Source organism: Tupaia chinensis, unplaced genomic scaffold (assembly GCF_000334495.1).
Source record: "Tupaia chinensis unplaced genomic scaffold, TupChi_1.0 Scaffold000387_1, whole genome shotgun sequence".
Classification (NCBI taxonomy): domain Eukaryota; kingdom Metazoa; phylum Chordata; class Mammalia; order Scandentia; family Tupaiidae; genus Tupaia; species Tupaia belangeri.
Window position 1 is genome coordinate 882,903 of NW_006159889.1, and position 13,793 is coordinate 896,695.

Sequence of the window (13,793 nt, forward strand, 5' to 3'; positions counted from 1 at the left end):
ACATGAGTGTGGCTCATCAGGGCCACCAGGTAACCCAGAAGTCACCAGAAGCCTTGAAATCTGACCAAAGGGCAGACCGAGGTGGTGACCTCACCCAACCCATGAAAAAACCATCCCATCCCCCCAGAACAGTCAGCAAACCTCCCTATTAACCGGAACACGAATACTGGCCAGATTCGGTGTGTGAATCAAACCCCAGAGCTCCCATACAGCTAGTCCCGTCCTCAGCCAGAGGCTCCAGCTGTCAATCACGTATCTTTGGTTAACACACATGCAACAGTAAGTTAAAAACTCCCAGAATTCACTGGTGGCTCCTAAGTCTTCTTCTCGAGATGGGCCACTGTCCTCAGTTATATTTTTAATGCCTTTTCAGCAGAATGATGAGGCTAAGATTCCTTCTCAGCTTCCTCTTTCCTGTTCTACACCCCAGACTGGGGATTTGCTGTATTATGGTTCCCCCAGTCGTCTGCTTTGGAATGACTCGTAAATCCAGAGGGTTAAGACCCACTTGAACAACTTCACAAAGCAATGAGGAAGATGTTGCTCTGGAGAATGTGCCTCGGAGTTTCCGATGCTTAAGAGTTACCAGTTTACAAGGAGTGCAAGAGAAAATCATCGTCATGGTTGAAAGAAAAGGCAAGCGACTACAAGGGAAGACATCCCAGCCTGGCCACAGAAATGTATAGCCCTGGGTTAACTAGTCAAGGGAGTGGGGAGCCTTTAAGACAGCAAGGAGTAAGAAGGACAGTTTCATTTCAGAGGACATCGATGGGAACTGGGAAAGAAATGCCCCGGTCTCCAGGGAAACATTTCCATCAAAAGGCGTCAGTCCTTGGGACCAGCAGTTAGCGTAATGGCTATGTCACTGGACTCCCATGTAGTCGACCGCAGTTCGAGTCCTGGACCCGGTGGCTTAAAACTCACGCCGGGCAGGTGTGCGTGCGTGCCCAAGATCCCAAGAGGAGAATGGAGGAGAAGGGATTGCGGTGTGGCCATCCCCCCTGGGGGGTGATTTCTTGCTTTCTATCTCTCTGTCTCTCTCTGTCTGTCTGGTGAGCGCACGCACCCTATAGCAAAACACCTCTCAAAAAAAAAAAAAAAAACTTACAAAAGGCATCAGTCCTCAAAACCGTCACCCTCTGACTTTCTTGTCCTCGCCTCTTTCCCCTTGTTCTCTACAGATGGAAGCTGAGCTGGAGCGTTTCCATAAGCAGAACACACAGCTGGAACTGAACATCACAGAACTGTGGCAGAAATTAAGAGCCACCGATCAGGAGATGCGCCGAGAGAGACAGAAGGTGTGAGGATGTTCAGAGGCTGGTGGTTCTCAGATTCCCGATCTGGCACCTGTCTGCGGTGGGCAGCTGCCTTCCCAGAGACAGAGCCAGCCCATTGCTAAGCTATGTTTCCCGTTTTAACTCCTGTTCTTTACCGCTCACAGCCCTGCCCAATCAGGCCCGTGCATATTTACATCCATCTGAGACTCTAAAAAGTGGCTTTGGGTAAAGTGATCAAGGGAGTGGGAAGCTGGTTTTGCAGGGATATTCAGAGCATGTGGCTTATTTAGCCTAGGAAAGAATATGCTCAGAGGAGTACTTTGCCACCAGTGGTTAAAGGCTTCGACTGCCAAAAAATTACTGAGGCTAGGAGAACGTCAAAGATGATCCCTTGCAATCTCTTTATGTTACGAACAAGGGAAGTAAGGCCAGGGAGACTAGATTAGGACGCTCCGCTGAGCATGCATATCTAGGTAGTACATCCAAGGCCAGTACTGGAAACTATGCCTTCTGGTCCTGGGCCAGGGCTTTGTCATACCTTCCTCCCCGAGCACAGGCCACTCTGATGTTTGTTGAATTGGATTGAGTTTTTCCATGTTCCACGTCAAGCGTTGACTCTGTACCGGGTAATACTAGAAGCCGCAGAGCTACAAGCATGAACTGATTCAGCGCCTGCCCTTCACAAGCTGAGGAGGCCTATCGGTGATTTGTGGCACGTGCTTAATAATTATATGGCAGAAAAGGCTTACGGGAGCAAAGAGCAAGGACCGTCTCCCTTCAGGGCAGGGTTGGGGGAGACGGGTATCACAGAAAGCAGGGCCGGAGAGGGGGATCTTGCCCAAGTGCACAGATGAACCACCCTGGCCAGATTTGATTTTTTTCCCCGTGCACACACAACAGTGCTCCTGTCGGGAAAGATGGACACTGGATGAGTAAAAGACACCTGAAAGGCCCGGCCAGAGCGCTGCCAGAGATGCATGGCACCATCTACCTCCACCTGAAAGCAGAGGTTCCCAACCCCAGGCCACAGACTGGCGCTGTTCCGGGGTGTGGCATCCCACCCGCCTGGGCTCCGCCTCCTGTCGGAGCTGGGGCGGTACTGGATTCTCATGGGCGCTGACCCTGTGGTGTGGTTCACTGGATATTGCAGTGTGGTAGTGGTGGGGACGGGGCGCACGGTGGACCTGATACTCAGGGTCATCCCGGGACCAGCCTCCCCCACCCAGTCTGTGAAGTGACTGTCTTCTACAGGCCGGTCCCTTATGATGGGAAAGTTGGGGACCACAGCTCTGAAGAAATATAGGTGACTGCAGAAGCTCCCAGGCATCTGTTAAGACCGTTGTTCCTAGGGGCCAGCAGTTAGCGTAATGGCTATGTCACTGGACTCCCATGTAGTCGACCGCAGTTCAAGTCCTGGACCCGGTGGCTTAAAACTCACGCTGGGCGCGTGTGCATGCGTGCCCAAGATCTCGAGAGGAGAGTGGAGGAGAAGGGATTGCGGCATGGCTATCCCCCCTGAGGGGTGATTTCTCACTGTCTGTCTCTCTGTTTCTCTCTGTCTGTCTGGCGAGTGCACACACACTATAGCAAAAAAACTCTCCAAAAAAAAAAGATTAAAAAAAAAGACCGTTGTTCCTGAAAAGATTCCAGAGCCCATGTAAGAACCCATCTGTGTGGCCTTTTGTTTTGTTTTGTTTTGTTTTTAAGAGATTTTTGCAATAGGGTCCATGCACTTGCTGGAGAGACAGAGAGAGACAGAAAACAAGAACCACACACTCACACACCCGGGGATGGCCATGCCACAATCCCTTCTCCTCCAGTCTCCTCTTGGGACTGTGTGGCCTTTTAAAGGAGAAGCACCATGTAGGCTGTCCAGGCCAGGTGTCCAGCCCAGGGCAAGTGCACAGGAGTGTGTTTGTGCTTCTCGCCCCCAGCTGTTGCTTACCCAGGTCTCAGTGCTGTGTGAGCCTGGGCTGTCAACTGTAAGGCCCAGATACGGCGTCTGTTTTTTTTTCAGTGTCATTAGCCACTGCCTGAGCCCCTACCCCTCCACCTGCACAGTGTCCTTCGGTGCCAGAAAGAGATATCTCTGCTTGCAGGAGCGGGACCTGGAGGCGCTGGTCAAACGGTTTAAGACAGACCTTCACAACTGCGTGGCATACATCCAGGAGCCCCGGCTGCTGAAGGAGAAGGTCCGAGGTCTCTTTGAGAAATACGTGCAGCGGGCGGACATGGTGAGCTGAGCCTCCCTTCCCGCCCTGCTCTGCCCTGCGGGGTCTCCCCCCTCACGAGTCCCTGGGCCCTGTCAGGTGGAGATTGCAGGGCTGAACACGGACCTGCAGCAGGAGTACGCCCGGCAGCGGGAGCACCTGGAGCGGAACCTAGCCACGCTCAAGAAGAAAGTGGTCAAGGAGGGCGAGCTGCATCGCACTGACTACGTTCGCATCATGCAGGTACCGTGCCCACCTCGGCTCCCTAGAGCCGAGCTATCAGACAGGAGCCTGTCAAGGGACCCCCTGAGACCACCCACCTTTGGGGCTCCCCAGCCGTCCTTTTGGCTCCTGTCCTCCGATCCCAGAGCTCGTCCTGCCTGTGCCCATGGCTGCCCCCACAGCTTCCTCCACAGGCACCATTCCTTGTCTCTCCCCATCTTCGTCCAGAGCACCTGTGTCAAGCCTCGCTCTTCTCACTGACCCCTGGTCCCTCTAGGCTGCATCCAGGTCACTTCAGCTCTCCTGAGTCACTCTCTGTGAGTCACTTTCTCCTTCTGTTTCCGGCTTACTTTGTTTTGCTACTGTTAATGCTGCTAGAACACACCCAGCTTGGCCTGCCCTGTCTGACTTTTCTGGTGCCTCAGGTCCCTACGTTATCTCTTGGGCACCTCCCTGAGTTGGCCTCCCTCAGAGTTAATGAGCTCCTCACACCCACGTCCCTAGGATCCGAAGTCCTACAGGGCTGCTCCGAGAGCCTGACCCCATTACTGCCACCTCCACCTAAGCACACTGTCAGGACGGCCGGCTGGGATTCTTCTACCAGATTTCTGCTTGGGTGTCAGTATCGTCTGAGGCAATTAATGAGAATTAATATCAAAAGAGAACATCAGAATCACATTTATAAAGCATGTCCCTATTTATGTTCACATTGCTGCAGAGTCATAATAATTAAAATACTGGAATGAGGATCGAAACAAACCAGCACCCAGCTCAGCCGGCCCATCCACAGCTGAACAGAGCACCCTGCAGTCCGCGCCAGATCCAGCACAGCTGGTCTCCTGCCCCTGCTTAAAAACAGCCCACCCCGTCAAACCACCGCCCTGCTCCTGGCCTCTAATGCAGTAGAGGCCCGGAGACAGGAGTGGAAACGACTGGACACTTAGGCACCAGCAGCCACACACAGAGCCACCACTGAGGGCCTCAAGTGCCCAGAGCCTGCAGAGCCCTCAGGCCCTGGAGTGCAGCAAGCTGGGTGATGGCAGGAGGGTGACAGCAGGAGCAGGTGTCAGTCAGTGGCATCACTGAGCTCTCATCTGTGCTCTGCCACCAGGCCTGAGTCCTCTGGGGCTGGGTCCTTCTCTGTGCCGAGCATGTGCCCAAAGCAAATGCCAGTCTTAGAAGGAGCGAATCAAAGACTATGGGCTGGCCAGGGGCGCAAGCATCCACAGAGGCTACCCAGGGTGGGCTTCGTGGCCTCTTTTGCTCTCCCATCTCCCAGAGGGTGCTGAACCAGGGTAGGAGTGAGGAGCAGAGGAGACCCAGGCAGTTCCCCTACCCAGTCCTGCCGCTCCCTGATAGGATCAGAGGGAGCCACAAACAAGGGAAATATCCGGAAGAGGGTTTTCTAAGCGCACTTGTGTGTGCCATGGGGTCCTGTGACCCACCGGAGCAGCTCGGAAAGCTGCAAGGAGCAGAAGGGGCCGGGCGGGGCTCTGCCCCTTCCCCCCCACGCCACCAGAGACTCTGCTGATACAGTCAGTTTTGTATATTTGCTTGCCAAAGACATAGAAGATGTTAAGAAAGAATAACTTTCTTGCTTTAAAAAAAAAATGTCATCAGAGGATGTGTGTGTGCACTGAGGAGACAGACAGGGAGAGAGAGTGAGTGAGAAAGCATCCCTTTGGGAAACACCATGCTGCAACCCCTTCTCCGTTTCTGCCTCCATTTGGGATTTGGGGCATGCACACACATGTGCCTGGTGTGTTCCTCACTCACTAGTTTGAACTCGAACTGTGCAGTCAGCCATGTGGGATCCAGCTGCCTCAAACACTATGTCACTAGCTGGTCCAAGAAAGAAAAACTTTCCAAACCATTGTTCTAGATGCTAAAAAATGGTTTTCTTCTTAAATCTTAAAGCTGAAGGGAAGGGGCTGGCCCCGGGCCAGGCCAGACAGCAGAGACTGCTCAGCCCGGACTCAGACCGCCTTCTCATCCAGGGAGGCAGGAGGAGGCCAGTCACCGTTCCTGTGCAGCCTTGGGCTCAGGCTGCTTCAGCTGCCCTTCCCCAGGAGACTTCGGGTAGATTCCTTCATTTCTCCAGGAGCTGCCCTCCTCTCTACAGCAGAGAAGGCGCGACCTCTGCGGCTCACTGCGGGGACTGTGTGAAATAACCACCCTAAGCACTCGGTGCTAACCTAGTACGGAGCAGCTGCTCTGAGATGCTACTTTCCTCCCCTCCCCCAAGCAAAGGGCCTGTTCAAGAACCAAGGTGAGGGGACCAGCAGTTAGTGTAATGGCTATGTCGCTGGACTCCCATGTAGTCGAGCGTGGTTCGAGTCCCGGACCAGGTGGCTTAAACTCACACCAGGCGCATGGGCGTGCGTGCCCAAGATCCAGAGAGGAGAATGGAAGAGAAGGGATTACGGCATGGCCATCCCCACCCCCCACCCCACCCCCACTACCCGGAGATGATTTCTCGCTTTCTGTCTCTCTGTCTCTCTCTGTCTTTCTGGCGAGCGCATGTGCCCTATAGCAAAAACCTCTCCAAAAAAATAAGAAAAAAAAAAGAACCAAGATGGGATACAGCAGGAGAACCTAGGAGCTCCGCACAGCATGGACCAGGGGTGCCTGTGGCCAGGGGATAGGTAGGGTGGCGGGGGGAGGTGCAGGACAACACAACAGCTGATTCCAGACCCTGCTGGTGGCCTCCCGGCTCCCAGTGTATCAGTACACTTTGGTCTGGAGCTGGCCAGAGCTGCATCTGCAGGTTCCAAGTACCTGGCATGTCAGTCCAAAAAAGCAGAGAAAGGCTAGGGCAGACATGGCACCTGAGAGCAACTCACTAGCAAATAACTGAGGAATGAGGTCACGTCTCATCTGCATATTCAGATGGGAGGTCCCCACTCCATTCCTCAGCACCGTGCAGATAGGAAAATGAGAGTCGCTATGACACGCAGGCATCTAGGACACGCGTTTTACTCATCAGTAGACACTCTCAGAGGGCTTCTCACACAGCAGGGTGTGCCAGCCACGGGGGACAAAGTGATGGGACAAAGTGATGGGACAGAGCCCCTACCCTGCAGGAGCTCCTCACACCCACAACCCCCCCTTCACACAACATACCCAGTGCTGAGTTCATGGAGGAAGTGGGGTCCAGTTATGCCTCAGGGACTCACCGTGTCTGAAGGGAGTGGCATTTGAGCTGAGGCTTGAAGGGCAAGTAGAGGGAGGTCAGGGAACTGAGGGAAGAGTCTTCCAGGCAGAGGGAACCACCTGGAGAAAAGCAGAGATGAGGCCTGAGGAGTGTGCAGAGACCCGTGAGCCTGTGGCCTTTTGTTTACTACAGGGCCTCGGGGCAGGGAGGAAGAGCCTACTGCCATGGTAGGAGGTGCAGAACATTCTGTGCCATGCCAGGAAGCATCAAGTTTATCCTGTGCACAGGCACCACCCAAGGTTTCTTAACTAGTTAGGGGTGTGTTATCTTTGTTTCAATAGGACTGAGTTGGCAGGGAGGAAGGATTGGTGGAGAAAGAGGCAGATGTCAGGAAGCCCGTTAGGAGAGGGCTGTTGTGCTAAGTGTCTGGAAGACTTGAAAGGGGAAGGTGGTGATGACAAAAAAACAGTTCAGAGTCAGATGATGAATGGAAACATCAGCTTAGGCCAAGTGAGGTGGCAAGTGGTAGGGTGGTGTAGCTGTAGGGGGCTGCTGCATGAAGCTGGGGCTGCATAGGAGGCCTAGGTTCAGCCCCTGGACCAACCTGAACAGGCCAAGTGCCTGCAATGCCAGCTAATTGGGAGGCTTGGGTAGAGGATCGCAGAATGGCGAGGCCCTCTCTCTCTCTCATTTAAAAAAAAATGGAGAGGGTGGGAACCAGCAGTTGGCATAGTGGCTATGTCGCTGGACTCTCACATAGTCAACCGCGGTTCGTGTCCCGGACCCGGTGGCTTAGAACTCACGCCGGGCGCGTGTGCATACATGCCCAAGATCCCGAGAGGAGAATGGAGGAGAAGGGATTGCGGCATGACCATCCCCTCTGGGGGGTGATTTCTCGCTTTCTGTCTCTCTGTCTCTCTCTGTCTGGCGAGCGCACGCACCCTATAGCAAAAATCTCTCCAAAAAAAAAAAAAAAAGGAGGGGGGCTGGCAGGTGGTGTGGTGGGGTTGTTAAAGGCACTGGACTCCCACAGGCTGACCGCAGTTCAAGTCTCAAACCTGGCGCCTTGCTTTCTCTCTCTCTCTTTCTCTCTCTCTATTTCACTCTCACTCTGTCCCTCTCTGGTCAAATTGGAATAAGTAGATAGATAAATAAATAAAGTTAAAATAAAATAATTCTGGGACCAGCAATTGTCATAATGACTATGTTGCTAGACTCCCATGTAGTCGACTGCAGTTCAAGTCCCGGACCCAGTGGCTTCAACTTACACCAGGCACGTGCATGTGCGTGCTCATAAAAATATATTAGGTTGTCTGAAAAGTCGTGATGTATTTTTTTCTATACAAAATGTGTCACGATTTTTCTGACAACCCAATGTGTGTGCGTATAAATTTAGGCTAAACATGGGAGGAAAATTTTTTAAAAAGAGTGGAGAGGGGTTCCCAGAAAGGCTCGTTGTGCAATTAGGCAGATGGAAATCCAGCTCCCTGTGGTTTCCAGAAGGACACTGATGCAAGGCTTCCGAGTTTGTGAAACACATCTGTTGCCTGCGTTTTCCACATTGTGAGGCACTGCCCTATTCTTAAAGACATCAACTCAGGGAAGGCCAGTAGGGGGTGCTATAGGCATTCTCTTCCCTTCTCTGCCCCACAGATGAAAAAAAACATGCCAGGGTATTCTGTCAGTTTGGAAGGCCGAAGGCAGTCCCGGACAGCCCCGCAGAGTCTGTCTATTCGAGTTTTCTATAGAAACAGACCTCAGCAACACCCAGCCAGTCTCACTTCCCTAAGACTTGGTGCCTGATGGACCGCAGGTCAGCCGTTCCCTGCCGCGAGTAGCTGGGTGGGCTTTTGTAGGCCGTCCTGACCAGAGAAGGGTCAGGGACGGGAGGCTCAGCAAGCTGTTGCTTTCACACTTAATTCATAAAACTACCCAAAGCATGCTCAGTTGACCTCAGTGTGACCCCTGAATTCCTTAGAACCCCAGCTACCCTGGAAGCCTTTTGGGGGGAAGCCCAGCTCGCGCTTGTGGGAGGCATCCTTGGCCGTCGTTCCGCATGAGCGATTGGAGTGGGGGTGATGCCAGTGGGAGGTAGTAGTCACTAAGGAAAGGCCTCTCTGGAGGCGGGCACTACGGGACGCAGCCCCAGCGCTAGCATTGAGGTTTGCTGGTACAAAATGAGCCCACCAACACCTTCTCCATGAGGTCATGGGAAAGATGCAGTGCAGGGTCGTGTGCAAAACGTCTGACACGATAGGGAGCTGGTCAGCCCTTGTGGTCGTGCCCAGTCCTGTCGTTATCATCATCGGGCTTTTCATGTCCTCAGTTCCGCCTGCTCCGTTTTGAGTGTAGGCCTGGAGCACTCTTCCCCATCCCATCTCCCTCAGGGACCTTTCTGACTCTACTCAGACTCTCATGGCATCTCTCAGACCTCCCATGTTTGGTGCAATGACCCAAGCATATAGTAAGCTTCTAGGAGCTGATTCTTAAATGATTTTTTTTTTTTAATAAATGCACGAACAAACTAAATAGCAGAACCACGGAATTAAGTCTCAGTCACAGTCTAACGGGAATCAAATCATGCCCCAAAGGCCCATTTAAGAAATGAGGCATCTTGGAGGTGTCAGAGGCTGGGAGTGGGGTCAGGCATTCATACTGAAGGTACAAGGAGCCAGAACGCCCTATCATGGTGACAGGGGTTGTAGAGGGTGGAGGAGGTGGGGAGAAACTAGAACGGGGGCTCTACCCGGAGCCAGTACAATAGGGGAGGGGAGAGACGCTGAGAGCTGGTTACAGAGCGTGGCAGGAAGGGTGAACGGGAGATCTAGCTCAGACACAGAATCGCTAGGCGTCAGTGACAAGTGGATGGGGATGACCAAGAAGAGGAAGTAAGTAAAGATGTGAACTGGGAGGACTCAAAGATGGTACTTTCCATTTTGGGGTCTTTATTCTGATTATTATCAGCACTTTATCGAATGAGGCAGAAGTGAAGCTAAGGGAAGCCAACTAAGAGGAGAGCGACCCCAGGCGCGAGCATTTGCCCGGGTGGCTCTCCTAAGACTCCCCCTCCTATTCTGGTCTCCCCTACTTAACTCTTACTAAGGAAGGGGGGGGGGTTGTCATTTTGTTTGGAGTTTCTTTACACAACTTGATGTCCGTTATATTAGTTATTCATTTGTTTATTCATTTTACAAAGATTCATAGAGCCCCTCTCATGTGCAAGACAGGGTCCCGGGTCTTAGAACCCAGTAAGTACGTATTGAATTAATCAGGTCATGACATGAAGTTCTGGGAAGGGAAATTGGCAGAGAATTTGACTGGATAGTGTCTGGGAAGGTAATGTGGCAGATTCACCACCAAGGCCTGAGGTGGTCAAAAGGGTACAGCACAGAAAAACAGGACACACAGGGACCAGCAGTTAGCATAATGGCTATGTCGCTGGACTCCCACGTAGTCAACCACAGTTTGAGTCCCAGACCCGGTGGCTTAAACTCACGCTGGGTGCGTGTGCGTGTGTGCTCAAGATCCTGAGAGGAGAATGGAGGAGAAGGGATCGTGGCGTGGTCATCCCCCAGGGGGGTAATTTCTCGCTTCCTGTCTCTCTGTCTCTGTCTGTCTGGCGAGCACACGCGCCCTATAGCAAAAACCTCTCAAAAAAAAAAAAGAAAAGAAAAGAAAAACAGGACACACAGAAAAACAGGATGAAGACCAACCTGGGGGATGAGGGACTGGCAGTAGGGACTGGGCATTGCACCCAAGAGGGAGAAAATCACTTTTTAAGTGAGGAATGTGTACTGACGTTACGTGGTAAACTAACAATCTAAACATATAGACTTGTACTTAGATGAAGAACCTCTGGAGGGAAAGAATCCATTGGAGAATCCAGCCCTTACCTCCTCCTGGGCTCCATAGGCAGGTCCCCATAGCAGAGTCACAGGTCCCCATAGCTTGTCACAGCTCAGTGAGAACAGTGCTGGCTGTCCTGTTCCCTGGGCTTCCTCCACTCACCTCTCCTGAGATGATGTCCAAGGAGAAGCACGATCTGATCCCAGATTTGGCTCGTATTTGCCTTTTCCGGTACTCAGACCCTTGACGGCTTCGCTACTCAAAGTGTGGTCTGGCCTGGGGACTAGCGGCAGCACCTTTTTGGAGCCTGTTAGAAATGCAGAATCTCAGGACCCGCTCCAGAGCCACTGAGCCAGAAGCTACATGTAACAAGATACTTCCATGAATTAACTGCACTGTCATATGCGAGATTCTGCTGTGGACAAGCTGACCAGGCTGCGGGCTTGCAGAGTACAGTGGCCAGTCTCCCTGGACCCATGGGACATGGGCCCCTCCAGGGTTCCCCCTTATAGTGAGTGTGAGGTCAGAAGCAGAGATTCAAGGTATGTGTGCGTGCGCGTGTGTGTGTGTGTGTGTGTGTGTGTGTGTGTGTGGTTGTTCTGGGAGTGCGGAGCCTCTTGCCTTACCTGCAGCAAACACTCACTCCTCTCTGCTGCCCATTCTCACTGCATTCACTGTGCCGCAGAGCTGCTGCCGGGCCCCCAGCACACCCGTGCCTTTGTGCCTGCTGCCCCAGGTGTCTGGGGCATCCTTCGCCCTCTCCTTGGTGACTCCTTTCAGCCTCAGCCCAGGGTCAATTCCTAGGAGTGCACCCTGGTCATTCAGGCTAGGCTAAGTGCCTTTCTCCTGTGTCCCTGTGGACCTGTGAGTGGGTGCAGGAAGGATCCTGACGGCTGCTCTGTGGTGATGGACCCTCTCCCTACTATACATCTCTCTCTCCAAAGGATGTGTGGAGACATTCCATCTCCATAGAGTATCCATCACACCAAACCAGGCCCATGTCCTCACTAAGCTGGAAATTCCTCAAGAGCAGGCGCTGGGTCCTACTTTCTCTGTACTTCGGGATCAGCACGGTGCCTTGCTCACAATAGATACTCATAATATTCCTCGGATGGCCAGATGGATGGAGGAATACTTGTCAAACAGATAAGTAACTTCCAGTGGATATAGCAGGTGTGTATTACTTTTCGGTGTCACTAAACAGCATGCTGCTGAGGGAAAAAGCCGTATCTTATTGCTCTCTGCTTCCAAGGACTTAGCAGATACCCTTTAAATGTAAGTTCTATAGGTGAGTGGGGAACATGAGTAAAGTATAGCGCGGGACGTAAGAGCCCTGGAGCCAGACCGTTGGGGCTGGAACTGGGCTTCCACACACACTGGCTATGTAATTCGGGCAAGTTTTATAACCTCTCTGTGCCTCAGTTTCCTCTTCTATAAAATTGTGATTATAATAGAATCTAGCCATGGGGTTATGTTGATGTATAAATGCATTAAATTATTTTTTTAAATGCTAAGGAAAGGGCCAGCAGGTGGTATGGTGGTTAAGGTTCCCCGATCCCACATGGCCAGCTGCATGATTCAAGTCCAGGCCCCAGTGGCTTGAGAAACACACTGAGCTCGTGTGCATGCACACCCAAATTCCTGAGAGAGAATGGAGAAGAAGGGATTACAGCATGGCATTATGGCATGGCATTCTCCCCTGGGGGATGATTTCTGTGTGCGTGTGTCTCTCTCTGTCTCTGTCTCTTTCCAGGGAGCACATGAACCCTATAACAAAACATAAATAAGTAAATAAACACATACGTGCGTGCTAAGGAAAGCTGTTGTTACTGTTGGTGTTGGAAAGAATATAGAAGGACAGGAAAATTGCTGAGTCCACCTGAGCAGATGTTAGCTGGTGCCTCAAAGAGGCTGAGCAGTTACTGAGTTAAAGGCTCACACCCCAGTAGAGGAACTAGAGAGTCAACCTGAGTTCACCTCCACCCCTGCTCATTCCCTTCACCCTCAGTCCCAGATGAGCATGCCCTATGCCCACAGATCACTCATCCATCCACTTTTTTTCCTTCTTTTTTGCAGGAAAATGTCTCTCTCATCAAGGAAATTAATGAGCTCCGCCGGGAGCTGAAGTTCACCCGCTCCCAAGTCTATGACCTTGAAGCAGCTCTGAAACTGACCAAGAAACTCCGACCACAAGACATTTCAGAAATAGGTAATGTCACCAGTGGCCAGGGGAGGTGACCACTGGGGTCCAGGGACCGCTGGTAGCCATGAGTAGGTCTCCTTTTGGCTTCTGTATCAGTTCACGTCCAACCACGGCCTTCTGGAAGCCTTCCCATGCCACGTACCTGTCTCTGCCAAGGGGCTTCCTACGTTCAGACACTCAGGTCTACAGTCTCCTGTTTGAAATCTTTGGGGACAGCTACAATTCAAAATCTTTCCAATTTTAGAAAAAAACATGCTGTATGTTCTGTAACGTTTCCAGGGGGAACAGGGCAGCATCCTAGAATCAGACATACCGGCGTTTCTGTAGTGACACACGAATATTCACACTAAGCTTCATGGATTTTTAAAAAGCATTCTGTTTTTAGATCCTTTTGCATTTATGAATCATGGATTAGAGACTGTGGACCTGTACAGTTAAAAGAAAGACGAAAAGAAAGATGAGCAACTATTTAAAGGGCAATAAGAATTACATAAGAAATATTAAATGAGTTAGTTACTACAATTATATCCTAAAGTTCTTTTGAATTTCTGACAACCAAGGCAAAAAGGGAAAAAAAGAAACATGATCATTTACATATTTTCATTGTACTGGCAAAAGGTATTTTTATTCTGGAGAAATAAGCCTTTTCCTAGCACCAAATTCTATGAGAAACTTATCACATGGGTCTCTATGAAAGGAATGTTGAATAACAAAGGACAGTATTTGACTGCAGACTTTAGGCAGTAAAGAAACATTCTTTTTCTTTTCTTTTTTTTTTTTTAGAGGTTTTTGTTACAGGGCATGTGCACTTGCCAGAAAGACAGAGAGAGACAGAGAGACAGAAAGCGAGAAATCACCCCCCCCATGGGGGATGGCCACGC

General features: G+C 51.4%; 1 protein-coding gene across 1 annotated transcript in view; it reads left to right on the forward strand.

The window, feature by feature from the left end:
- CFAP57 (cilia and flagella associated protein 57) overlaps positions 1–13,793 on the forward strand; it is an 81,793-nt gene that overhangs the window by 63,634 nt on the left and 4,366 nt on the right. Inside the window, 4 exon segments of the mRNA XM_027773901.1 lie at positions 1,182–1,298; positions 3,377–3,511; positions 3,587–3,730; positions 12,786–12,918. Of these exon segments, the coding sequence (XP_027629702.1) occupies positions 1,182–1,298; positions 3,377–3,511; positions 3,587–3,730; positions 12,786–12,918 (529 nt within the window).